The sequence below is a fragment of the Pteronotus mesoamericanus genome, unplaced genomic scaffold (assembly GCF_021234165.1).
Source record: "Pteronotus mesoamericanus isolate MK-2021 breed Mesoamerican mustached bat unplaced genomic scaffold, CSHL_Meso_final contig_164, whole genome shotgun sequence".
In the NCBI taxonomy this organism is placed as follows: domain Eukaryota; kingdom Metazoa; phylum Chordata; class Mammalia; order Chiroptera; family Mormoopidae; genus Pteronotus; species Pteronotus mesoamericanus.
In genome coordinates, this window is record NW_026555065.1 from 6641017 (window position 1) to 6656517 (window position 15501).

At 33.5% G+C, this 15501-nt stretch overlaps 1 protein-coding gene across 3 annotated transcripts in view; it reads left to right on the forward strand.

The window, feature by feature from the left end:
• Positions 1 to 15501, forward strand: part of VPS13C (vacuolar protein sorting 13 homolog C) — a 180625-nt gene that overhangs the window by 145045 nt on the left and 20079 nt on the right. For all 3 annotated transcript variants that reach the window (XM_054565332.1, XM_054565331.1, XM_054565333.1), the window contains 11 exons: positions 3857 to 3998; positions 4978 to 5118; positions 6819 to 6900; positions 7013 to 7082; positions 7694 to 7805; positions 7925 to 8038; positions 10368 to 10507; positions 12503 to 12584; positions 13573 to 13686; positions 14769 to 14844; positions 15226 to 15389. In XM_054565332.1, coding sequence (XP_054421307.1) covers positions 3857 to 3998; positions 4978 to 5118; positions 6819 to 6900; positions 7013 to 7082; positions 7694 to 7805; positions 7925 to 8038; positions 10368 to 10507; positions 12503 to 12584; positions 13573 to 13686; positions 14769 to 14844; positions 15226 to 15389 — 1237 coding nt within the window. The remainder of the gene's footprint in view (positions 1 to 3856; positions 3999 to 4977; positions 5119 to 6818; positions 6901 to 7012; positions 7083 to 7693; positions 7806 to 7924; positions 8039 to 10367; positions 10508 to 12502; positions 12585 to 13572; positions 13687 to 14768; positions 14845 to 15225; positions 15390 to 15501) is intronic.

Consider the following 15501-nt stretch of genomic DNA (forward strand, 5'->3'; position numbering starts at 1 on the left):
TCTAACAGGTGTGAGGTGATAATCTCTTTGAGGATTTAATTTGCATTTCTCTGATGATCACTGTGATGTTGAGCCTTTTTTCATACGTCTCTTGGCCTTATTTATGTCCTCTTTGGAGAAGTGTCCATTCGGGTCCTTTGTCCACTTTTTAATTGGATTGTTTGTTTGTTTTCTTGGTGTTGAGTTTTGTAAGTTCTTTATAACTTTTGGATATTAAACGCTCATCAGATGTATCATTGGTGAATATGCTCTCCCATTCAGTGGGTTGCCTTTTTATTTTGTTGATCGTTTCCTTTGCTGTGCAAAATGTTTTTAGTTTGATGTAGTATCATTGGTTCATTTTTTTCTTTCGTTTCCCTTGCCTGAGGAGATATATCAGAAAATATATTGCTATGAGCAATGTCCAAGATTTTACTGTCTATGTTTTCTTGTAGGAAATTTATGGTTTCAGGTCTAACATTTAAGTTTTTAAATCACTTTGAATTTATTCTTGTGTGTGTGGTGTAAGCATTTTTTTATGGTTTGATAACTTTTATTTGTATCACTGAATAGTATTCCATGCCTGGTTATACCATATTTTATTTGTCCATGCACTGACTGAAAGGCAATCTTGGTTGCTTCCAAGTTTTGGCAGTTATGAATTAAGTTACTGTAAGCACTCACGTGCAGGTTTTTGTGCAGATATAAGTTCTCAACTCATTTGGATAAATATCAAGGAACATGCTTGATGGATTATACAGTAAGAGTACATTCAGTTTTATAAGAAACTGCCAACTTGTTTTCTAAAGTGGCTGTACTAATCTGCATTCCCAGCAGGGAGGCATGGCATTTCCTGATGCTCCACACCCTTGCCAGCATTTGGGCTTGTCAGTGTTCCAGATTTTGGCTTTTCTAATAGATGTGTAGTGGTATCTCATTGTTTTGATTTGCAGTTTCCTAAATACCTATGATGTTGAACATCTTTTCATATGCTTAATTGCCACCTGAATATTTTCTTTTGTGAAGTTCAAATCTTTTGACATTTTTGAATGTTACATTTTCTTTTATTTCTTTCATTACGTTTTTCTTTTATTATTTACACTATTTCAGGTGTCCCCCAATTTCCCCGAGTCTTAAGAATTTTTTTCTATTTTGTATACTAGACTTTTTTCATTTTTTTTTTTTGCTAATGTTTTCTTCTAGCCTGTGATTTCTTTTTCTACTTTAACAGCGTCTTTTGCAGAGCACTTGTTTTTAATTTTAATGAAGTTCACTATCACTTTTTTTCCCCATGGATTATGCTTTTGGTGTTATATCTTAAAAGTCATTGCCACACTGACCAGTGTAGCTCAGTTGATTAGGTGTTGTCCCATAAAATGAAAGGTCACTGGTTCAGTGCACATGCCTGGGTTGCAGGTTTGCTGCCCAGACAGGATGTGTACAAGAGGGAACTGACTGATGTTTCTCTCTCACATCGACGTTTCTCTCCTCTCTTTCTCCCTCCTTTCCCCTCTTGCTAGAGATAAATAGATAAAATCTTTGGAAAAAAGTCATTGCCCTACTCAAAGTCACTTAGATTCTCTCCTGTGTTATCTTCCAGGAATTTCTAACTTTGTGTTTGATATTTAGGTCTATAATTTTTTTGAGTTAACATTTGTGAAATGTGCAACATCTGTCTAGACATTTTTTTTTGCAGCTGAGTGTCCAGTTCAAGCACCATTCATTGAAAAGACTGTCCTTTCTTCTTTGAATTGCTTTTGTTCCTTTTCAAGGATCAGTTGGTTATATTTGCTTGGGTCTATATCTGAACTCTCTATTCTGTTTTCTTGATCTGCATATATTCTTTCACCAATATCACACTGCCTTGATTACTGTACTGTTCCAGTAACTTGAAGTCAGGAAGTGTTGGTCCTCCAACTCTTTTGTTCTCCTTCATTATTGTATTGACTATTTTGAATCTGTTGCCTTTCGGTATAAATTTTAGAATCAGTTTGTTTATATCCACAAAATAATTACCTGGGATTTTGATTGGGCATGTGTCATATCTATAGATCAACTGGGGAGCTACTGGTATCTTGACAGTAGTAAGTCTTCATATTCATGTAAGTGAGTATTTCTATTTATTTAGATATTTGATCTCTTTCAGAAGACTTTTATAGTTTTCCTTGTATAGATGTTGTACACATTTGTTAAATTTTGTTTATACTGAAGTACTTCATTTCTTTGGTACTAATAGAAATGTTACTGTGTTTTTAATTTAAATTCTGTTGTTCATTGCTGGTAGAGGAGAAAGCAATTGACTTCGTATATAACCTTGTATCTTGAAACTTATTAGTTGCAGGAGTTTTTAGTTGATTCTTTGGGATTTTCTGCATAGACATTCATGTTATCTGAGAGCAAAAAGTTTTAATTTTTTCTTCCCATTCTGTGTACCTTTTACTTTATTGTCTTGTTGTATTGCATTATCTGGGATTTCCTGCACAATGTTGAATAGGAGTTGTGAAAGTGGATATCTTTGCTTTTTTCTTAGCAAGAAAGCATCTAGTTTCTCACCTTTGAGTATAATGTTAACTATAGGGTTCTTTTTGTAGATCTTCTTTATCAGCTTGAAAAAGTTCCCCTTTTTTCCTAATTTGCTGCAGAGTTTTTACCATGCATTGGTGTTAGATTTATGTAATTTATAATAGATATTTTATTCCTTACCTTCATTGACTCTTGTCCTCTAAACACACTATATAGTGAGGACATTATAAACACTATCAATATGGACAGACTACATAGATTAAAATATGATGGAGCCATATTTTATCATTATACAGGCAGGATAATCAGGAGTTAGCAAAGTATGAGCCAGTCAAACCCACTACCTGTTTTTGTGCAGCCCTTGATCTAAGAATAATTTTTTTAATATTTTAAAATGGTTCATTAAAGTCAAAAGAAAAATAATATTTGTAACATGTGAAAATTACATGAAATTCAAAGTTTATTGCCCCTAAGTAAAGCTTTTTTAGCATGCAGCCTTGCTTATTCTTTTACATGTCTATGTCTGTTTTTTGCACAATGCTCAGTTCACAACAGATGTCAGTGATGTAGTTATGTTTGAGACTGTTTGAGTGCCATACATGTAATTACACAGTAGTTAACCCCATATCTGTAGTTTATCTTTCCATGGTTTCAGTTACCAGTGGTTAACTGTGGTCCAAAAATATTACATGGAAAGTCCTAGAAATAAACAATTCGTAAGTTTTAAATTCCATGCCTTTCTGAGTAGCCTGTTGAAATCTCTCACTGCCCCACTTCGTCTTACTTGGACATGAATCATCCCTTAGTCTAAAGTATCCATGCTGTATATGCTACTCAACTGCTAATCACCTAGCCATCTTGGTTACCAGACCACCTGCAATGGTATTACAGTGCTTGTTTCCAGTAACTCTTCTTTTACTTAATAATGGCTCCAAAGTGCAATCGTGTGCTGGCAATTAGGATACGAATATTATACAAATAGTATAAATATAAAAAGTTATATTTTATATTTCATCAATTAAAAAATTGTGGAATATATTTTTCCTCTCTGTTATTTAAGTTACTTACATAATAACTTTAATTTTGTCTAAGCCAATAGAGCCTAAAATATTTACTATATGGTCCTTACAGGAAGACTTCAGTTCTTTGTTTGATGTCAACTTGTGTTAGGAAATCTTTCTCCTGCTCCATTACTTAATGTTCTTTTAACACAGGTATATTTTGATGTTTAAAAAATCTCATATAAATACAATTCACATGGAGGATTGATAGTTGGAATAATTTTGAGGTGAATGACAGTTCCACAAACTGAAAAATGAATTCCTAATTTAATTTCCTTTATGAATTATTTTAGTTCTGATGTTGTTTGGGAGATGAAACCAAAACAGAAATGGAAGCCTTTTAGTCAAAAACAGATAATGTTACTGGAACAATCCTATAAGAAATACCAAGTAGCAAGAGAACATGGCTGGATTAAACTAGACAATAATTTTGAGGTATGTCATATTTTTTGTTTTGTTTTTTAAATATGTATTTTGTTTGTGGTTGTGGTAAGTAAAATTTAATTGTCCAAGTAAAAATTAGTGGGTAGAAGCTAATTTATTAGTAAATAAACTCCGTTTATTAGTAGGATTGGCATGGCATGACTAATATTTATTAGTATACTTTTAATTAGTATATTAATTAAAATATATTGTTATTAAGGCGTATGATATGACTTCTCTATTATACTATGACTTTTTATTATTTTTATAATTCTATTGAAAAAGCAAATAGTTTCATGGGATTTGTTTTTAGTAAGATTATGGAGAAATTAAGATGGCTTGAAACTTTTAAAAAAATATTTTGTATTAATTGTATTTAATATAATGTAATGCCTAAAAAAGGCTGCACAAAATTACATATTTTAATGATGGAAAACCAGTAGAAAACTTGCTCAATTAAATTAAATGTGAATGATAGTTGGACATGGGTAGATGTCTACAAATACAGGTGTATTCTTCATAGGCCCTTACAGGTGTTGACTCTGAAAATGACTTTGCTCCAAGAAGACCCCAGAACCTTGACTGCAATTTCAAGCTCATTCTGATTTAGTCATACAGTTTTGGTTACTCTTTGTCTTTGATATCTTATGGTTGAGTTTGCAGTGGTCACCAGATAGGCTTCTCACCCCTACTCTTTCCCAATAAATGTGAGCCATGCTCAGAGGAAAATAAAAAATACAAAGCATGGCTTATTTTAAGTATAGTTTATGATATTGAAAAGTTCTCCAGTTATTTTCTTGTTTTCCTCTTAACTTTGGTAGAAAAGTGATGATTTTTCTTCAAACATTGCAACTATAGATTACCTGGGGTAGACTTCTTGGTGAGACAGAGATTAAGATATTTTTCCTTTTCAGTTTGTGAAAATGAATATTTAAAATGGACTACAGTGCTAATTCTCACTCATCAACAAACACGTGTGTTTTTTTCCCAGGTCAATTTTGATAAATCTCCAATGGAAATGCGCTTCCCTATTCAATGCCCTATAAGGCGAGATTTTTTATCAGGAATTCAGATTGAATTTAAGCAGTCTCCTCACCAGAGAAGTTTGAGGGCCACATTGTACTGGCTTCAGGTAACGTTGTCATCCTCAATTCAATACATACACAGACAGTTCCTGACTTACAATGGTTTGAATTACTGTTTCTCAACTTTACAATGGTGTGAAAGCAATAAGCATTCAGGAAAAACTATACTTCAAATTTTGAATTCCGGTATTTTCCCGTACTAGTGATATGCAGTACAGTGATGCTGGGCAGAAGCAGGAAGCCACAGCTCCCAGTCAGGCACATGGTTATGGGGGTGAGAACTGCTACTCTGTAGTGTAGTATTTAATGCATTTTCGACTTATGATATTTATTGGGATACAACCCTGTAACCCCATTGTACGTGAAGGAACATCTCTATCTCATCACTTTGGGAAACCTGGGGATGAACTTTTTTTTTACAGAGTTCAAGCATGTATTGTAATTTCTTTTTGTTTGTATGTTTATTCTTCTCCTCTCATGTATCCTGTGGATTCAGCAGACTTACCATTCAAATCCAAAAGCCTTGTCACTGTTAAGATTATTTAATTTGACCAGTTAGCCTGCAAAAGTATTCCTTGCACTGCAATTGTTATTTTTACTCCTTTGAATTTGCTGTGGGAGCCCCCGAATAAGACTTTCTTTTATCATTCTACATGGGAATGAGAGAGGGCTTTATTGGAGATTGTTTTGGCTGCTCGTTTGCTTGTACCCTCCTTCCTTCACTCTCTTCCTTTTTAACTGCTAAATATTATGTAGGACATTTTTTTTTTCTTCTTTCCACCTTTCCTTTGATTTCATATCCAATCTCCACTTACATTTTATTTAAGTTATAGATACTTAAAAATCTCACATGATGCTCTGGCCACGTAGCTCAGTTGGTTAGAGTGTTGTCCCAATACATCAAGGTTGAGGGTTCAATCTCTGGTCAGGATACATACAAGAAGCAGCCAATGAATGCATAAGTGAAACAAGGCAGTATTTCTCTCTCTCTCCTCACATACCACCCCCCCCCCCCCGTAAAATCAAATATGTTTTTAAAATTTTAAATAAAATAAAATTTCACATAATCCGTAGGAACAAGTATTTCCATTAATGATGTGAATGCTGTGCAATGTTAATGCAATGATGAGGATATTTATATGTTCCTTTATATAAAAAAAAAAAGCTTGCCCTTGCTGACGTATATAAGATTTTATTTATTTTTTTATTGAATTTATTGGGGTGACATTGGTTAATAAAATTACATAGATTTCAGGTATGTAATTCTATAATCATCATCTGCATATTATATGGTGTGTTCACCACCCCAAGTCAAGTTTCCTTCCATCACCATTTATCTACCCTTTACACTTTCCTGCCTCCTACAACTCTGCCTTCCCTCTGGTAATGACCATACTGTTGTCCGTCTCTAAGTTTTTTTTCCTTAATCCCTTCACCTTTTCACTCAGCCCTCTTACCCTCAACTCCCTGACAGCCGTCATTCTGTTCCCTGTATCTATGAGTCTATTTCTGTTTTGTCTGTTAGTTTATTTTGTTCATTGGATTCTATCTATAAGTGAAATCATATGATATTTGTCTTTTTCTTATTTCACTTAGCATAAAACTCTAAAGTGAAACGTCTAATAGTACGACATATATATGTACAGGTGTTTAATTATGATGAAATTAGTTGCATCTGTAATGTTGCCTCTGAAACTAAAAGTTTAAATTATTTTCAACCCTGCTTAGTTAGTTCTCTTTTTTTCAGGTTGATAATCAGTTACCCGGGACAGTGTTCCCTGTTGTCTTTCATCCCGTGGCCCCTCCAAAATCTATTGCTTTGGATTCAGGTAAAAAGCAAAAAAATAAGTTGAAGCATGCTCTGTTTATAGAAGTTAAGTAAATATCACTTGTACCTGATATGAAGCTTGATTACCTTCTTGTTTTTCATCTTCCTCTTAGAACCTAAACCTTTCATTGATGTGAGTGTCATCACAAGATTTAATGAGTACAGTAAAGTCTTACAGTTCAAGTAAGTAAATACTCCCCTATTTCTGGAGGAATTTAAAATGAGAATCTACTTTGAAAATAAATTGTACTCTTTTGAAAGTGACCTGTATATAAAAATTATTTTCCACTTGAATATTTCCACCTAATCTACTTTTGGTCAAGTAATTTTCTATGTTGAAACTTATTTTAATAATAGCGTGTCTGTATTTTAAAGTACAAAATTCTTTCAACCACTTTCTTCGTTTTGTAACTCCAATTAGTATAGATATAGTCAGTGAAATACAAATTATATATATATATATATATATTTGTGAGGTATGTTCTTTAAAGCAGTTGCTGTGGACTTTTAAAATTAGATAATACATGCTATATCATCTATTTGTATTTGTCTGTTCCATAACATGGCATATGTGAGATTCAGGATTCAAATGCTAAGTATTACCTTTAGTGAAATCTTTACTTTAATGAAAAAGATCTCAGGCTAAGTAGGCTTTGATCTTGTTAACATAACACTTTCTAAGAGATGAAGGAACGAGATCTTACTGTGGCTTTTGGCCAAAATCAAAGTTTAAACATTGAAAATTAGTAGGTTTGATAGAAATCCTTTTTCATTTCTAATTTTTTTCCCCGTAGGTATTTTATGGTCCTCATTCAGGAAATGGCTTTAAAAGTTGATCAGGGGTTTCTGGGAGCTGTAATTGCGCTATTTACCCCAGCAACTGACCCTGAGGCTGAAAGAAAACGGGTAACAATTTTAACTTCTTGGGAAAATTATAAAATTTGAAAAATTAAATCAGCCATCCTTTGAAATAACTAGTAGAGAAAAAATTTAAAACAGAAATTCTTGATTTAATTTTTTTTCAGACAAAGTTAATCCAGCAAGATATTGATGCTCTAAACACAGAATTAATGGAGACTTCAATGACTGATATGTCAATTCTTAGTTTCTTTGAACACTTCCATATTTCTCCTGTTAAGGTCTGTTGTAATTATTATTTTGAAAATTTGACAGAACTGTTGTAGAACTTTTAAGGGTTTGTGTACAATCGTGGGTTTTAATTTGTTGCATGAGATATTCAGTGAGAATTTTGTTTGATAAATTGAAATAATTAAGACAGCTCTCTGTAACACATGTACAAACCATATTTTCACAGAGAAACCACTAGAGCACGTTCTCTAGTCTTGAATTAATAACCCCTTTATACAGGAAAGAAGCTGACAAAAGCACTTCTTAATTAAGCAAAGAAGTGCTCAATAACATTTAATGTTTGGCTGCACTTTGTAACTACTATACTGTCTAAACAGAAGACTGGAATGGGTGCCCTCACCAGAATGTAAAAATGCTGAAGTAGGTGTTACACTGTTGATGTGGTGTTTTTCACCCTTCCAACATTTGATTGTAACTAAGGGAGTAGAAAATTGGATACCTTTCACTTGCCTGATTTTGTACTTTATGAACCCATTTCCTTTTCTTCTTTTGTTGTTCTTTTTAGGTTTTATAGGGGAAGGTGGCTGCTCAGGAAATTCACAAATGCTATCAACCATAATGGTCTAAGCTTGTGTAATGGGCCAGATTTACAATTAAGTAACTCTTTAAAATATTGATGATCCATTACATTCTCAAAAACTGTTCACAGCACGCTATTTTTCTATTGTATTCACCAATCCATTTAGCTAAGTGAGAGAGACATAAAGTGGAGTTATTTTAAATTGGCATACTAGTTTGGTGGTATGAGACATTTACAATGTTAGGTTTAAAATTGATACTGTTTTATGTGGTAGTTTATGTACAATTTCTCTTTAATTAAGTGAAAATAATTTATTTATGAGATTGAACAATACCTTCAACAAGTATTTATTGAATGTCTACTATCATTGTTGCTGCAGGAAGTATAAAGTGACTTCATGAAGTTTATAATGTCAGGGGTATCAAATATTGATAATTCATTTTTGAAGGCACACTGGGAATTGCGCCATGAAGTTGAATAAATAAGATCATGAACTGTAGTTTTTTCTTACTCCATTATGACTGCCCTAGAGAAAGGCTGGATCAATCCCTGTCCACCTAAGCTCACTTCCTGGATCCTAGCACTCTGCAATCTGCAGATGGGCAAAAGTCCACATCAAATAAAAAACCCAAAAAGCAGGCTTTCCTGGCTTTACCCCAAGTTTGCTCTGTTGAGGCCTATGTTGGTTACATAAAATGCCGAAGGAGCTCTGGCTGGGTGGCTCCACTGGAGCATTGCCCCAGACGTCAAAACGTGGTGGGGTTGATTCCTGGTCAGGTTGAGGGACCTACGAGAGGCAGCCCTGGTCAGCGTTTCTCTGTTTCTCTCTCTCTCTCTCTCTCTGTTTCTCTCTCTCTCTCTGTTTCTTTCTTTCTTTCTCTCTCTCTCTCTCTCACCAACAAACATATTCTTAAGTGAAAATTTTTAAAAATACCTAGGGAGTGGCAGAGTGAGAAAGGAGAGTCTTCTGCTCTATTACACAGGGGGTAATTTGACCTCTCTTTTCTGGCACTGCTGTGCTAATGATACAGCACAAAGTAGAATAAGCTAAATGGGAATGGGAAAGTCTCATATTTGTAAGTACTGAATTGAATGGGGTCTGTGGAAGCTGCAAACATTATCATTACTCTTTAAAATTTTATTCAGCAACTTGTTAATTGTTGCCAAATTGTCACTTATTGTTACTTGTAATCTTAACAATTGTCCTAATTATCGCCTTAAGTTATTTACCTTAATTGTATGAAAATAAATGATTATTCATTATCTTGACTGGTAGACTACATATGTGCCATTTGACTTGTTTTTCTTAAAATGATTATGCTATTTTTGTAAAAGGTTTTGGGCCCCTCCACATAAACACAATAGTTTTTATACACTTTTGAATAAGATTATAGCCTAAATTGCAACAGACTAATTTGTATTTTATCAAAAAATATCAGCATTAGCTAGGAATGAGCTATTCTGTGGTAATTATGTGCAGAGTAACAAATAATAGCTTCTTTAGGACTCTAATGAAAGATACAACATTTTTATCTAAAAGAAACAAAAGATAAAAAAGGAGGAAAATTGGGATAACTGTAATGGCATAAACAATAAAATATAATTTAAGAAAGATTTCTTATATGTTATAGAATTCTGTATCTGAAACCTATATAATTTTAATAACCAATGTCACCCCAATAAATTCAGTAAAAATTTTTTACAAGAAAAAAAATAAATAAAAGATCTGGTTTCTAGATATGCAGGTTTTTTTTATTTTGGTTTTAGCTTTTATTTATTGAACATTATTTTTCTTTTAGTTGCATTTGAGTCTCTCGTTGGGTTCTGGAGGTGAAGAGTCAGGCAGAGAAAAACAGGAAATGATTGCAGTTCATTCCATCAATCTGCTATTGAAAAGCATAGGTGCTACTCTGACTGATGTGGATGATCTTGTATTCAAGTAAGATTTGCGTTAACAGTGCATTGGGAGGCTTTTGTGCTGAGGTGGTGTTTCTGGATAATTTTCTTCATTTGCGCTAGAATGTTAGCTTAGAAAAATGATAATTCTTACTACTTATACTTGAAGAGTTTGGTCCCTGTCTAATTATTCTCTTTTGGTATGCTAATTTAACTCATAAAGTAAAGAATCTTATGTTTTCTTCAGGTATTAATGTCTTGATAATACATTAATGTAGAATAAAATTTTCTTTAAGATTTCATTTTTGAGAGTGGAAGGGGAGGGAGAAAGAGAGGGAGAGAAATATCGATATGTGTAGGGGAAACTTTGATTGGGTGCCTCTTGCACATCCCCAACCAGCGACCTGGCCCACAACCCAGACATGTGCCCTGACCAGGAGTTGAACTGGAGACCTTTTGGTTCGTAGTCAGGCACTTAACCCACTGCGCCACACCAGCCAGGCTGGAATAAAAATTGAATTATTTTAATAGTATATTATATATTGGCCATGTTTTAGAACAATTATTTTTAGAAATATGTAGCTACAGAGAGAGAACTCAGTATAATCATAAGGCACAGTAGATAATAACTACTTGTTATATCTAATATTATAATATTTAATAAGTGATAGAGATGTATGGTCAATGAATATTTATTGAATTGAATATTCATTGATGATATTGGAACAAGTATTTATTTAGGGAAAAAACAATTTATATCATTTCCACCTCACTTGTTCACTACTAAATTTCATAAAACTCAAAGAATTAAATATAAAATGCAAATTGAAAAGAGTAAGAAAAAATAGAAGTTAATTGCTATCGAATCTCTGAGTAAAGGAAGTCTAACTTTAAAAACAATGGAAACACTTTATAACAAAGCCGATGAAAACAATTAAAAAAAGAATTGGGAAAATGTAATGACAAAAAAGATTAAGACTCTTAACATTGATGAGAAAAAGCTAAAGATTCCGTGCCATATTGCCAGAGGACAGTAAAAGATAATTCACGGAAGGGAAGACACGGTGGCTGCTAGAGATTTGAAATATTCCATTTTATTGTTTATCAAAGAATATATGAAAATTAAAGCAAATCATCAATGATTTAAAGGCCTGAGTGGTGTGGCTCAGTAGGTTGGGTGTTGACCTGCAAACTGAAAGATCGCAGGTTCAATTCCAGGTTAAGGCACATGACTGGGTTGTGGTCCAGGTCCCTGGTTGGAGACATGCAAGAGGCAGCAGAGTGATGTTTCTCTTGCACATGGGTGTTTCTCTCCTTCTTTCTCCCTTCCTACCCCTCTCTAAAAATAATTTTTTTAAAAAAAGATTTAAAAGTACAAACGATCCTAGAACTAAATGGGGTGAGTCTGAGAAGTTGGTACTTAAAAAAAAAACTATTTATATGAGTTGAAAGTGATATATATCAAGAGTCTTAAATGTTGTTACTCTTTCACTCAGTAACTCTTTTTGGGGAAATTTTATTTAAAAAACCTTTAAAATTAACCAAAGGGTTATATTCAAAATGCACATGACAACATTATCATGCCAAAATTTGGAAATGTTTGACAATGAAAGAATTGTTATGACACTTTCCACAAAATGGTTATGTAGAATTTTGAATAGCACAAGTATTTATCCACAGTTTTATGTGTAAAAATGCATATAAAATTTAAACATTTTTAAAATTCATAGAAAAGAAAAGGATTCAAAATGGTAATCACAAGAAGAAAAAACTTAAAAATCCACTGTGTGGTGGGATTATGGTTGACTTCTTTTAAACCTTTTTACTCCTTATGTATTTATGAAAGACTTGTATGAGAATGTACTATTTAAATAATAATTTTGTTAACATAATATTAAGGTCTCAAAAATAAATTATATGTGGCAAGTGTACAAATCTAATTGTGAGAGAAACAGCAATGATTTGTTTATCATTGAAATTTTAGTTTTCTTTTTTCAGAATATAATCCTAATGTTTGAATTTTTCTTTCTTTTCCTAGACTTGCTTATTATGAAATTCGATATCAGTTTTACAAGAGAGATCAGCTCATGTGGAGTGTTGTTAGACATTATAGTGAACAGGTAATTTCCTGTCATAATAGTTCATAAGGAATATGCTTCATAAAATATTGGAACAAAATATTTGTACATGATTACAGTGTGTGGTAATACTTAACCTAATTTACCTCAATTTGCAATCTCATTACTTAGTAGTTTTCTTAAATGATTAATTTCTACTTCTTTTAGTTCTTTTCCCTTATACATAACTTTCAAAAGTTTCTTCTAGTGCCTTTTTCCCCTTTGCAGTTATACACTGTATTTACTCACTGTGGGAAAGAATAGTGACTTAGGAGTCATTATCCTTTATTTGTTCAATGACTGCAGTTTCTAAGCATAGTCTAGTAGAATTGCAAGAGGAATTCTAAGCCAGCTTCCTCCTCATGCCTCCGTTACTCTTGGCCGAATTTGTGTACACAGAGACATAGAAGTTGCTTCAGGGCACTAGGGCACCACTGCTATAACATGGTACTACAGGCTGATGTGTCGTTTCCTTCCTCTGCTGGAAAGGCCTTTCATCTATGGTGTGTATAGACATTATGGTTATTAAATGTCCAAATGAGCATATATATTCATTTGTTTTTTGTTTTAATTATTATTCCCTATGTAGTTTCATAGTAATGGTGATAACAGTATTAAAACTAAATAATTACTTAATTATATATTCATTTAATATGCATAATCAGTTATGCAAAGTCAGTATAATATACCTCCCATTTTACAGATAAGAAGACTGAGGCCTCTAGAGACTCAATGACTTGTACAAAGTTATATAACTGCTAAATGGCAGGCTCTGCCTCAAAGGCTAGTTCCATCTAATTTGAAAGCCCCAAGTAAAGTACTAGCATAATGCCTGGCACATTGCGAAAGGTCAATCAATGAACACAGTGGTGGTTATTCTGCATAGCATTCCTTTAACAACCTAATTTAATCAGTACTCCCCCTTCTTCCTACTGCATTATAATGTTGTTCCTTCCAACAGTTGTAAAGGACCTAAATTCCTTTTTCTTAGTTTTTGAAACAGATGTATGTTCTCGTATTGGGCTTGGATGTGCTTGGAAACCCATTTGGATTACTTAGAGGTCTATCTGAAGGAGTTGAAGCTTTGTTCTATGAACCCTTCCAGGTATCAGGGTCTTTTATTTATTTTAAGAATCGTTGTAGAAAAATAGATGTTCTCTTCTTTTAATCATAGATAATTTGAATTTTACTTCTACCTGGAAACTGAATAATATTCAGATAACAAAAGTAAAACAGAAAGTAACAAATGGACAAATTAGACAAACAAACAAACCAAAACTCACAGATACAGTTTCCCTCTGGTTACCAGAGGAAAAGGAGGGTGGGGGAAGGTAGAAGAGGGAAAAGGGGATCAAATATAGGGTACAGAAGATTGAACTTCAGGTGCTGAACACAAAATAATGCAATATGCAGATGATGTACAATAGAATTGTACACTTGAAAGCTATATAATCTTATTAACCAATGTCACCCCAAACAATTTACTAAAATTTTAAAAAATATATTAATTATATATTTTTATTTAAAGTTACTTAAGATGACATTAAAAGATTGTTTTAGAATTAATTGAGCACTTCTAGTAACTGGCCAATAAAACATGTCTACATTTTCCAGAATTTAATTGTATTTGTAAGAAAGAATGCTATAGAGATTAAAACCATGTCATGGTTGTTTCACCACTATGGAAGGGACTAATGGGGCATGAAAAGTTGACTCTGTTTCATGTTCACACCTTTCTCTAAACTGTTCTCTTCAATTTAAAGGATCCAGGAGCCTAGAGCAGTCAGGGTTTTAGAAGGACAAAGCGGAGAGAGCAGATGGGGAAACAAGGGAGTCAACATTGTGCAGGCTGTTACTGTTGTTACCAGTGCAGCTTGCGTTAGCATTCTGATGGGACCTGGTGCTGAGAGGCTGCCTTCAGGTTGTGACGGAGGCCAGTGGTTTATTCCTATCCAGTTTTTGTCATCTTAAAGGGTATGTTGAGATCGTGTGGGTTGGAAGTGTCTTCAAAAATAGTAGGTGTTCCATCAGTATTTGGAATTGAGGGCAAAAACTGTGCCATCACAACATTATGGCTCTTTACAGATTCCATATCTTCATGGATACTCTGAAATACTAAATAAAAAGTCTTAAACATGTTTAGATTTTAAATAGCAGTGGTTTTTTTTTTTTTTTTTTTTTGGTCAGGGTGCTGTACAAGGCCCTGAAGAATTCGCTGAGGGGCTAGTGATTGGGGTAAAAAGTCTCTTTGGACATACAGTAGGTATGTAGCACATATTTATGTATATGTATATTTTGTTAAAATGATAGAATACATTATGAAAAACAAATTACTATATTTTATAAAGAGATCATCACTTTACTAATCCTTCTAAAAGACATTTTCTCTTGTTCTTAAATGGAAAATAATTTAGCACTGACATGCTCGTTTTTTTATATGTCTTTGTATTGTTCAACCCATGTTTTGATACTTTAAATAGTTTTATTTCTCTTCATGGTAAATGGGAAATGAGAGAAAATTTTTTGCATTTTTGTGTATAAAAGAATTTTAAGCAGCTGTTAGTTTAAAGCAATCATGTGCTATGTATAGTGGTAATACTCTTGAAAGAAACAATGTGATTGACTTCTCTGGGCCTTTCCATAGGTGGTGCAGCAGGAGTTGTATCTCGAATCACCGGTTCTGTTGGAAAAGGTTTGGCAGCAATTACGTTGGACAAAGAATATCAGCAAAAAAGAAGAGAAGAAATGGGTCGACAACCTAAAGATTTTGGAGACAGCTTGGCCAGAGGAGGAAAGGGCTTCCTGCGTGTAAGTCTACTACTGAATCTTCAAGAAGCCCTCAAACTTTATATACCTTAGAATATTTACTCTTGCAATATTGCTTGTGAGTCAGATTCTATTAGAGTAGCAGTAGGGATAA